The sequence below is a fragment of the Ictidomys tridecemlineatus genome, unplaced genomic scaffold (assembly GCF_052094955.1).
Source record: "Ictidomys tridecemlineatus isolate mIctTri1 unplaced genomic scaffold, mIctTri1.hap1 Scaffold_38, whole genome shotgun sequence".
Lineage (NCBI taxonomy): Eukaryota > Metazoa > Chordata > Mammalia > Rodentia > Sciuridae > Ictidomys > Ictidomys tridecemlineatus.
The window spans coordinates 867295-878814 of record NW_027522508.1 but is presented as its reverse complement, the minus strand read 5'-3'; the positions used below and the strand labels follow the sequence as shown (position 1 = coordinate 878814).

General features: G+C 33.8%; 1 protein-coding gene across 1 annotated transcript; it reads right to left on the bottom strand.

The window, feature by feature from the left end:
- Positions 1 to 359: 359 nt before the first annotated feature.
- LOC106145592 (transcription termination factor 3, mitochondrial) lies at positions 360 to 1869 on the bottom strand. Its single transcript, XM_040291358.2, has one exon. The coding sequence runs from the start codon at positions 1686 to 1688 to the stop codon at positions 435 to 437; it is 1254 nt and encodes a 417-aa protein (XP_040147292.2). The 5' UTR covers positions 1689 to 1869; the 3' UTR covers positions 360 to 434.
- Positions 1870 to 11520: the final 9651 nt, after the last annotated feature.

Genomic DNA, 11520 nt, shown 5'->3' with positions numbered 1-11520 from the left:
AAATTGAGACATATCCCATCTATCTTTATTCCTGGAAAAGACTGTGTAGAATTTATGTTAGTGCATCTTTAAATATATGGTAGGATTCTCCAGGGAAACTCTAAGAGCCAGAAAATTTCATTTTTTTTTTAAATTTCAAAAACCAAATTCAATTTCCTAATTCATATAGGAATATTTTTTATTAAATTTATGAATGAGTTATGGTAGATATTTTTTGATAAATAAGCCCATCAGTGGACTCCACTGACCCCAGGAGAGGAGGCCTTTATTATCCTATGGGTGTAAAATCAGTCCATGTGCAGTTGTCTATAGCATTCCTTTGTGATTATTTTGATGTCTTCAAGTTCTGGGATGGTATGTTTCTTTTTTTTAAAATATATTTTACTCATACATATGTTCATTTTACAACATTACATGTTAATATTGATCAAAAACTAAAGAGTTTTTAAGAATTTTTCAAAGTCCTGTAGAGAGGCTTTGGCAATCTCTTTACAAAATATTTCATCAGGAATAGATACTAATTTGTCCAAAGACATGTAATTAGGTTTTGCTGGATCATACTGTGCTCTTCCCAAATAGGTAAGAAATAGGTATCTTTCTTTGATTTTAAACAACCTTGTGTTAAATACCTGTGGGAACTTGACAATGATGTGGTGGGGAATGCTCATCACATTGTGAACATAATCAAAAGTCTCCGTAAGTTTCCTTTTATTTGCAGTTAGCATCTTTGGGATTTTGGTGATCATATGCTGAATTTCATTATGTTTAAAACCAAGTTCAAGACGATAAACCGTCATATTTTCTTTCACAGGTTCCAGACTTCCAGTTAGTAGCCTTGGAAGACGAACAACTAGATCTCTAGTCTTCTTCACACTACGTTCAAGTTCTTTTTGAAAAAATCCCAATTTGTTATCCAGTCTTTCCACTGAAAAATTCAGCAGAAATGGGGCATTTCTGACCATCTGTGCAATATCTGTCTTACTAAAATTTTTTGATTGTAGATAAGCCACCCTGATCTTAAGATTTTCAAGGTCTTCAGAGAAAACAGCATAGTTTTTAGTCAGGAATGTTCCCAACTGGTTATACTCTAAACCCAAATCCTTGAGAAACAGGAGTATTTGCTTAATGTCCTTTTCAAAATCCAGTCTTAGAAGAAGGTTGGCTGCATTCGGATATTTTTCTATCTTGGACAAATCCACTCCTAAAAACACTAACTTCTGCAGAGTCTCAGAATGATCTACATAGTCTCGAAGTGTGAATGAATCTGGAGGCAGTGGAGGGTGTGCAACAGTCTGAACAGCCTCTTCTTCGGAAGGTGGATGCAATGGAGACAAGGGAGGCAAATAGTCCAGTTCTTCTAGAGTCAGGTCGGAGTCAAAGTAGGGCATCTTCTGTGTCTTCTCTGACTGCTCATTCACATAAGGAAGCAGAGTGCTTTGGGCAGAATTATTCTCTTGCCTACTTGAGTTGGTAGACTGGGAATTACTCCATAAGGAGGAAGTTCTGTAAGTCTTAAATCCCCACTGGAGAAAACAATTGTCAGAGGACATCTGAGGCCAAGCAGAAGAGCTTAGTAACCATGTTTTCCCTGGTCTTGGAAAACGTTTTGTGAGTTGTGTGGCATTAATGAAGCGGCTCGACTTAGCTGAGTTGAACCATCTGAGTATCTGTTGGGCTGACAAGGCCATTTTTTCTAAAGTAATCAAACCGAACCAATCTCCCTCCACGGAGCCACGGAGACATAAAGGCCCTGAGGCTGGGGAGCACCGCCTGGACGCGGGAGGCTGGGACCTGAGCCCCGCCGGGGACACGCCCACGGGGGTTCCTGCTTCACCTGTGGCGAGGCCTGAGCGTTGTCGGGTCCCGCAGTGGCTGGTGGGCTCGCCGGGCCGCCCGCCCCGTGCCGCCCGCCCGGCGCCGCCGCCCCGCAAGCCCGCCTGCTGGCCCGTAGGGCCCAGCCGCCACGCTCCCCGACCCACGTGTGCTGCGGTCGGAGTGGGATGGTATGTTTCAATCCTGGTTATTGGTAATTATTGTCTTCTGTTTTCTTTGTTAGCCTTATTAGAGGCTTTTCAACTTTATGAATCTTTTCAGAGGGTGAGATCTTTCTTCCACTGTTTTTATTTGTGCTATAAAGATTTCCAATGTTAACTCCACTGTCTTTTCCCTCTGCAGGTTTATTTATTATGCTTTTCCTAAATTATATTCTTAAAGTCAAAGTTGAGATTAATTAAGGCTTTTCTTCTTATATATTCATTTAATGATATAAGTTTCCTCCTCAATTCTGCCTTTACTCCACTCTACAAATTTTAATGTGTTGCATTTTCATTTACATTCAATCCAGTGTATCTTTTTTTTTTTTGTCTTCCCTGGAGACTTTCCTTTGGTTTATGGACTATTTATATGAATTTTCACATATTTGGAGACCCCTTGTTTTTGCAATGGGTTTCTCATTTGATTTTCTTGTGGTTGGAGGGCATGTTGTGATATTACAATTCTTTTAAAATTTAAATTTTTTAAAATTTGTATTTTCCCCAGTCAGGTATTAATGTATTGTGGTATATGTTCTGTAGATGCTTGAAAAGAATTTGTAGTCTTCTGTTACTGAATGCATTCACTGGGGGAATGATCAATTAGAGCCTGTTTTTGATGGTGTTGGGTTCTATATTCTTCATAAGTTTCTGTCAAATTGTTCTATCATTATCCAAAAAGAGAAGTGACTGAAGTCTCCAACTATAATTGTTGAATGGTCTATTGCTCCTTTCAGTTCTATCAATTTTTGCTTCATGTATTTTGTGGTCCTGTTGTTTGTTGTTATACATTCTCAATTGCATGTATTCTTAATGCATTGATCCTTTTATCATTACACAATATCATTCTGTGTCTTTAGCAATTCCATTTGCTCTAAAGCCTATTTTTCCTATTATTAATAGAGCCACTTCTGCTTTCTCTTGATTAATTCTTGCATGTTATATCTTTGTTTTAACATTCAATCTGCCTACATAATGTATTTGAAGTCAGTTTATTTAAGTCATATACATATAGTTGGGTCGATCTCTAATACACTCTGACGGTCTCTGTAATTGATCTTATTTGGACAATTTGCATTTAATATAATTTATGCTATGTTAAAGCATAAGATATTTTGTATTTTATTTCTTTGATTTCTTTTCCAGGCTTCCAATGGGTTATTTTTACTATATATATAATTCTACTTTTATTTATCCATAGATTTTTAAAAATTTTCTCTTCATATGTTAAGTTTTTTTAGGGGTCGTTCTAGGTAATACTATGCTAATATAAACTTCACAATTTCACCAGTTTAAGTGAAATACAGAAAAATTACATTTCTTTATATTTCATTAACTTCGCTGTGTATGATATAATTGCCTTAAAACTCAAAGGAAAAGGAAAGGCTATTGTATTTACTTCTATTTCTTTACTATTTTCTTTCTTCCCTCTTGTGTTCCAAAATTCCTGTGTGTATTGTTTTCTTTCTCTTTACTGAATATTCCTTAGCTATTTTTTCTAGCATGATTCTACTAATGACAAATTCTTTTAATTTTTTTTTCATTTGAGTATACCTTGATTTCCACTCTATTCTTGAAAGATATTTCTCTTTGATATAGAAATCTGGATTGATGGTCAATTTCTCTCAGTGCTTGGAAAATGTAATTCCAAGGAAGAAATCCATGTCAATAAACTGTTTTCTCTCCAAGAAGGAAGCTGTCGTACTTATCTCTTGTAGTTAGTTAGCCCCCTAGCTTGGAGGAGTAGGAATGCTGTGTCATTTCTTTCACATGTCTCCACTGACCCCAAAGGGGAGGAGGATTTCCGTGTTGCAGATGGACAGTGGTGAAAGCACTAATTCTCCACTGGGCTTCTATGTGTGGTGCTTGGGAGAGGTCACTGTTACTCTCAAATGGGTTGAAGTATTGGCTGCCCATGTGGACTCCACTGACCACAGGAGAGGAGGTCCTTTATTATCCTATGGGTGTGAAAGTCCTAGTCCACAAACTTGGCTTCATTTGGTGCTACTCTGGCATGGTGTTTCGGTTGCCTTATTCAGTATATGAGGAGCTACCCTCTCAACTTTTGCTGGTATGGATAAAGGATGTACCAGTTATTTTGTGGTCTCTTGTGAGAAAGCCTGTAATTATCTGAAAGGATTTATATATTTCTAGGCTTGTGTTTCCTGATTATACTGCTTCAAACAGTAGACTTTGTTGAAGAAGTTTTTATCTTTTTTGATTTTCTTTTTGCATTTCCAGGTTCTCTGCTTCTTCTAATTCAAATTTGAAGATATACAAAACAAAAAGTAATCCCAGGGAACTCACTACTTTGCAATGTACTGCGTCTTAGAATTCTAAGCCTGTTTATCTTCCTCTTTCCGTGTTCAGAATCTTTTTAGTTTTTTTTTTTTTTAAGAAATAATGTCCATCCTATTAGTGTAGAGGAAGAGAACTCAGGGGAAAAAAGAGAGAAAAAAGAAGCAAGAAAGAGGAGAAGGGAGAAAAATAAATGGTAAGGAAGATAATGTCCAGAATTTTTAGCTGTACTTAGAAGTCCAAATCCAATTTCTCTTCTCAGAAGGGATAGGTCATGTGTCCTTTTTCCTGTGTATTTGTGTGTGTGTGTGTGTGTGTGTGTGTGTGTGTGTGTGAGAGAGAGAGAGAGAGAGAGAGAGAGAGAGAGAGAGAGAGAGAGAGATAGATCCTGAGGACTGAACCCCAAGACATGTGCCATGCAAGTGCTCTACCACTTGTTTCACTTTTTAAAATATTTAAGGATTGATGTTTCAAAAATTAAATTTTGAGCCCATATCAAACATTGGAATCACAACTTCGAAACCCAAAGTTCTAAAGAAAATTATTTGAAATCACTTCTTTGGCAATGGGAAAATTTTGAAAGATTTGTAAGATCAAGGGTAAAAATGTCATCTTTTTATCAGAATGAGATATCTGGGGCCAAGAAGAACATGACCTGAAGAGGGGAGATACAGGGTACTGGGAAAAAGGCCATGGCTATAATGCAGGTACAAAATAGTGAAGATGTGCATGAAACTAGAAGCAGTTGGAATAGAATGGATGCATTTGGAAAAAAAAAGTGTGGACTTAAGAAAACCCTAAATATTGAGTAAAAGGGGGAAGGAGGTATATGTTAAGGTCCAGTGGTAACGTAAGAAAATTTAATATTTATTTGTTCCAAAACCATTTTTTTCCTTTTTATACTTAATTAATTATTTTTTTTTTGTTTTCTGACTCTAGCTCAGCAGTTCCTGTGACACAGAATGTACAACCATATTCATTTATGCATGATCTGCTCTGTACTCTGATTTGGATTCTGGAGACACAATTATGAATATATCTTGCTCTTTGTCATGGACATATGAGCAAATAATTGCAGGATAAGTACTGTCAGTTGTCCTAGCTTGACATAGTTTCTGTTTCGTGATAGCTGTTGTTTTAACCTTTATAGTTAAGAGTTTAAAAGGTGATAATATCTCAGATATGGCACCATCAATTCATCTCTAAATCAGTCTGCTCAATGGTTTTAAATAAAAAGATTAGAGACTTGTAATTTTGAAAATAAAAGCCAGAGTAATCTCTGAAGTACAGAAGGTTATGGCATTGTTTCTCCTGAGTAGAGAGAGTTGAGATGGGAAAACATAAACCCAATAGAAATGTCATGAGCACAAATATATGTAATGTACAACTAAGCGTGGTGGGGAGGGAGGTAAGTATTTAAAAATTCACTGGTGTCTTGAGGGGTTGAATGTAAGCAGTTCCACATGCCATATATATGGTGAAGTGGTGACCTTAAATAACATGCACATCATAAAAATTGTTTTACCAAGTTATACCATTCTGCATCCCCACCAGAAATGTGTGAGGTTACTAGTTGTTCTCCATCCTCACAAGCAGTTAGTATTGTTAATTTTTTAACTTATTCTAACAGATATGTAGTCACAGTTTTAACTTATAATTCCCTGATATCTAACAATATGACACTTTTCTATACTCATTTGTTTACATCTTACATAAGGACTAATTTCAAATGGATTACTGTACAACACACAAAAAAATGTAAAACCATAAAACTTTTAGAAAAATACATAGGAGGAAAATCTTTGTGACTTTGAGTGAGGCAAAAGATTCTAAATTGGGTATCATCAATATTTTTGTTACATTTGCCCTGTGAAAAGCTTTTAGGAGAATAAAACAACTAATCACAAACTGGGAGGGAATATCCACGAGTCACTTTCTGTTAAATAATTTATATACAGAATACATAAAAATTTATCAATCTAATTGTATGAAATCTAACAATCCAATTTTTTAAATTGGCAAATGATTTCAACATTCATTTTGTAAAAAAGAGAGATGTGTGATGTTCAAATAAATGAGTATAGAAAAGAATCAACTAGTAAACTCACACATTTCTGGTGAGGATGCAGAATGGTATAACTTGGTAAAACAATTTCTTAATACAAACTTAAATACATAATGGTCATATGACCCAGGACACTACCAAACTGTTTTTGTTCAAGAGAAATAGAAATTAATGTTTGATAGAAAAACCTGTGTGTGAATGCTTCAACAGCTTTATTGACAATTCCAAAAGTTGCAAACAATCTAAATGCCTTTAAATCAATGAAAGTATTAAAAATCACGATATACACAGAATAGTACTTAGCAATAAAAGAATCAAACATGTAATGATGTGGATGTATTTGAATGTATTAGCCTAATGTAAGAATCAAGACTCAAAAGACTGCAAATACATTCTTCCATTTGCATGGCATTCTGGAAAAGGCAAAACTATCAGGAGAGAGAACAGATCAATGGGTTTTATGAGTTAATGGTTGCAAAGAGATTGACTATAAAAGAGGAAGAGGAAAGGTTTGGGGCTGTTAAAATCATTCTGTCTCTTGATTTTAATGGTGCTCACGTGACTGAACATATCTGTTTGTTTTCATTGAACTGTACAACAAACTGTAAATTTTCTCACATCTAAATATTAAAAGTAAAGAAACTCATTTCTCTTATGCTATTAATAGGAATGTGGTAAAAAAAATAGGGAGATGATGATGTAACCATACCATGTTTTGATCATCTCACTGAAGATGATCAGATAACACAGTCAGAAAAACCAGTCTGTGAGAATTCCAGAGACTAACCTTAAAATTTCTTCAAACCCTGATCCAAACTTCTGTCAAAGTATGATCAATAGTTGGTAAAGAAAAAAAATGTGAATAGCTGGTTCATATGAAGGTAATAATTTGAAAAATAGAGTGGTGGAATTGACCAAAACATTGAGTTTATTCAAATTAATGAAATACATCAAACTATGACATGTAGAAATATGTTGCAATGAAATATGAATATATGTAAACACATGTTTATGTGTATATAATGCACTAACTAAAATAATTATAACAATGGTAGAAGAGAGATGAGTAGTAGAGCAAGTGAATTGGAGAAGGAGGAGGGGAAGGGAAAGAAGACACCAGAGAATAAGATTCATCAAGTTATTCTATATGTATGTTCAAGTATGGCATAATAGAACCTAAGACTATGCATAATTATAACATACCAATAAAACATAAAAAATCAGAAATCTTTAATATGCAATAATTTATGTAAAGTCTATTTAAATTTAAAATTAAATAACTAAAATCTTTAGATATTTTACCACTTATGTCTGTTTTACACACTGTTATATCAACAATCTTGTTTAGTGTTACTATTTTCATTGTAATTTAATTTAAAAATTATAAAATATAATTCATTATAAATACATCAATATAGTTTTATTTTCCTGTAAACAAAAAACATATCTTGTTTTAAATAAGAAAGTTAAGCCTAAGGGGTTTACCCTAAAGCTTAACATAGTGGTTAACCTCTCTTGTACCATTGAATCTTTACATATATAGAAATTAACAGACTTAAAAATCATATTTTTATTACTCTTTATTACTCAATTTTGATTTGTTGAGGTAAAATTAATGTACAAAAATTTCACACAATGAAATATACATAGTGTTAAGTGTGAACATATGCATCCTAATGAAACTACCTCCACAACTAAAATACTAAAAACAGCCATTGCAATTTTATTGTGTTCTTTTGTTTTACATAGTTTGGTTTTCTTTGGTTTTGTTTGGTAAAAACACTTAACATGAACTATATATTTATAGCATATTTTAAAACAAATAATCTCATGTGTAATAATTGGTAATGTGTTATACTGCAAATCTCTAGAATTTATTCATCTCACATAAGAAATTTTATACTCACTGAGGAACATTGCCCATTTTCTATCTCCCCAGACTCTAGCAACCACCATACTATTCTCTGCTTCTATGAGTTTGACAATTTTAGATACTTCATATAAAAGGAAATTATGCAAAATATTTCCTTCTGTGACTAACTTATTTCACTCAGTATAATGTCACCAAGGTTCATCTATGCTGTTGCAAATGGCAGAATTTTCTCCTTTTTTGTTTTTAGGCTGAATAATAATATTCGATTGCATGTGTATATCAGTTTCTTTATCTACTCATTTGTCAATGGTTACTTGGGTTGTTCCTGTATAATGGCTACTGGGGAGAAATGAATATCTTTTCCTCACCATTGCAAGAGACATCACTGACACCCCTATAATAAAAGATGGATTAAAAATTTTAAAAAATACAACTTTATTTTACCAATATTTTGTGTATCATAGGATCTTTTAAAATTAAAGGTCCCAAAATTGAGGGGAAACAAGGTCTTATATTTGATGAAGAATGTGCAGTTATATAGAACTGTGATGGGACAAAAAGAGTATGAGACCATTGTATTAAACAGGGTTGGAGGAAGACCCAGAAAAGTCTGCCGGTTCATGCTCTTTTATGGCTTCTCAGTGTAGGAGAGGACCCCTTTATAATGAGAGTCTTATGTCCTGCTTCATTTGAATTAGGTCAAAGAATTCTTTTATGACAAGCTCACACCAAAATGTGGAAAAGTCAGTCACCTTTTTGCTTTTGTAATTTTCTTAATTGCCAAGGAGCCATATTTTGTGGTGTTACACTCTGAGTCTCAACATTATTGTGAATAATATTGAAATGAATATGAGGAGGCAGATTTCTTTGAGATCTTTATTATAGTTTTTTGGAAAGCATACCTGGAAGTGGAAATGCTGGATTATATGAGAGTTCTATTTTTAATTTTTTGAAGAACCTTCATATTGTTTTCCATAATGACTTCCCCATTCTACATTTGGAGCAACAATGTAGAAGTGTTCCAGTTCTTCCACATAATTCCCAATACTTGTTACCTATTTTTAACAAAATATTCATCCTAACAGGTGTGAAATAATATCTTACTGTGATTTGAATCTTTATTTCCCTGGTTATTAGTGATGTTCAGCACATTTTCATATACCTGATAGTTGTTAATTTGTCCTCTTAGGGAAAAATATACTAGAGTCATTTTACCATGTTGTAACTGGTTGGGATTTTTGTTGTTGTCTGTTCACTTATTTGTTTGTTATTAGGTTGTAGGACATTCTTATATATTAACCCCTTATAAGAGGGAAAATATTTACGAAAATATATGCTCAAATTTTATAAGTAAAAAAAAATCATCAATGTTTTGAGGACATGAAAATAAAGTGACTTGTAGACAAAATGTACTGTTAACAGAAATAAGCAGAAATACTCATAATTACCATTACTATTAACTTCTATCTAGGCACTATGCTAGTTGGGCTTAGGTTTGGCAAAGCTATATTGGAAATAATTATTCAGAACATTCTTTAAGTAAACGGCAAGACTTACAGTAAACTCAGAACTTTCTATTACTCCTAAATAAGCTTTTCTGTTGGAGAATAAGTGTAAACACACTCTTAGAGGTTCTCATGGCCTCTTTACATTTGTCTATCAACATGTGGATATCATGTGAGTAATTATGATGCTTCATACACTTTCCTCCTGATAATCACAACTTTCAAAATGCATCTAACATTAATCTTAAACACATGAAAAGGATTTCTTAATGATAGGATAACTGCTTTCTACAATATATATTTATAATTGTTTTATTTTTACATGTTATACCAGATTAAAATTTCTACTAATAAAAGATCCTCCCAAAGAAAGGGAGGGAGAAGGGGAATTGCATGGATGGTGGAAGGAGACCCTCATCATTATACAAAACACATGTATGAAGATGTGAGAAAAAAAAGAGAGAATAGCAATATCTTAGATTATGTAGAGAGAAGTGATGGGAAGGGAGGGGAGAAAATTGGGGGATAGGAAGGATAGTATAATGAAACAGACATTATTATTACTGTGTGTATATACGTGACTGCATGACCAATATGATTCTGCAAACTGTACACTCAGAAAAATGAGATATTATATCTCATCTGATTCAAATGTATGATATGTCAAGGTCGTTGTTCTGTCATGTGTAACCAACTAGAACAAATAAAAAATAATACAAGAAAAAAATAAAAAATAGGCTAGTGTTATAATATCATATCTAATATTTTACATTTTCTAATACTTTACTTTCATAGTGAATTTAATAGTTATTCCCCCAATCATTGTAATTGCTCATAAATTTACCTTCAATTTTTTGAAGTGCTTTGCCTTTAGTGAAAATAAACAAAAACATCATAGATAGTAAGGCAATCCAGTTAGGGACTTGCACAGATGATAGCCAGATTTGCAGAAATTCTTTTTCATGCAAGACTATAGTGTGCAATAACATACACTTAATGTGAGCTTTTAACAGCAGTGACAAAAATTTCAAACCAGTCCAGGTTATGGATATAATAACCAGATGGAATTATGAAAGCTTAAATAACATCATTCAAATAAAGATTCTCCCCACCTTTCTAATTTTCCTATTCATTAGCTGAGAGAGAGATTTATAATTCTGAAAAATTTAAATAGCATTGTGATAGGTTCAACAGTGTCCTCCAAAAACTCAAAAATCTTCGATGACTTCAGAGCATCAACTTGCTTGAAAGTAGGACCCTTGTGAATATGATTAAGGCATGGATCATGATAATATCATATTGAATTATGGTGGGTTAAATCCAGAGAGAATGTCCTAAAGGGATGGCTCTAAAAATCTACCTACCACTATAACCTAGTTGCCCTATGAGTTGAGTCATTTGAAGCAAGTAAACCTTGAAGCCTGTTTCTCTCTAAATTCCTATAAAGTAACCAGAATTTAAACCTTACCTCCTTCCATGCTCCCTAATTAAACCACAAGTATAGAAGTACTGCAAACTCTAGAAAAATATTGCCAGTATTTTTCCATTATAGTCTAGGTGAAACACAAATGTCCCTTCTCAATACTGATAAGTCATCATTGAATTGCTGTTTATGTGCCTGGGGTTTTAAAATATCAGAAACGAGCTCCATGATAAAGAGACTACTTCTCTTCCAAAGTATTAAAATGTGCACTAAATTGATAGATATTTAATGTTTCTACATGGAACAATATCAATACCTCAAGTCTA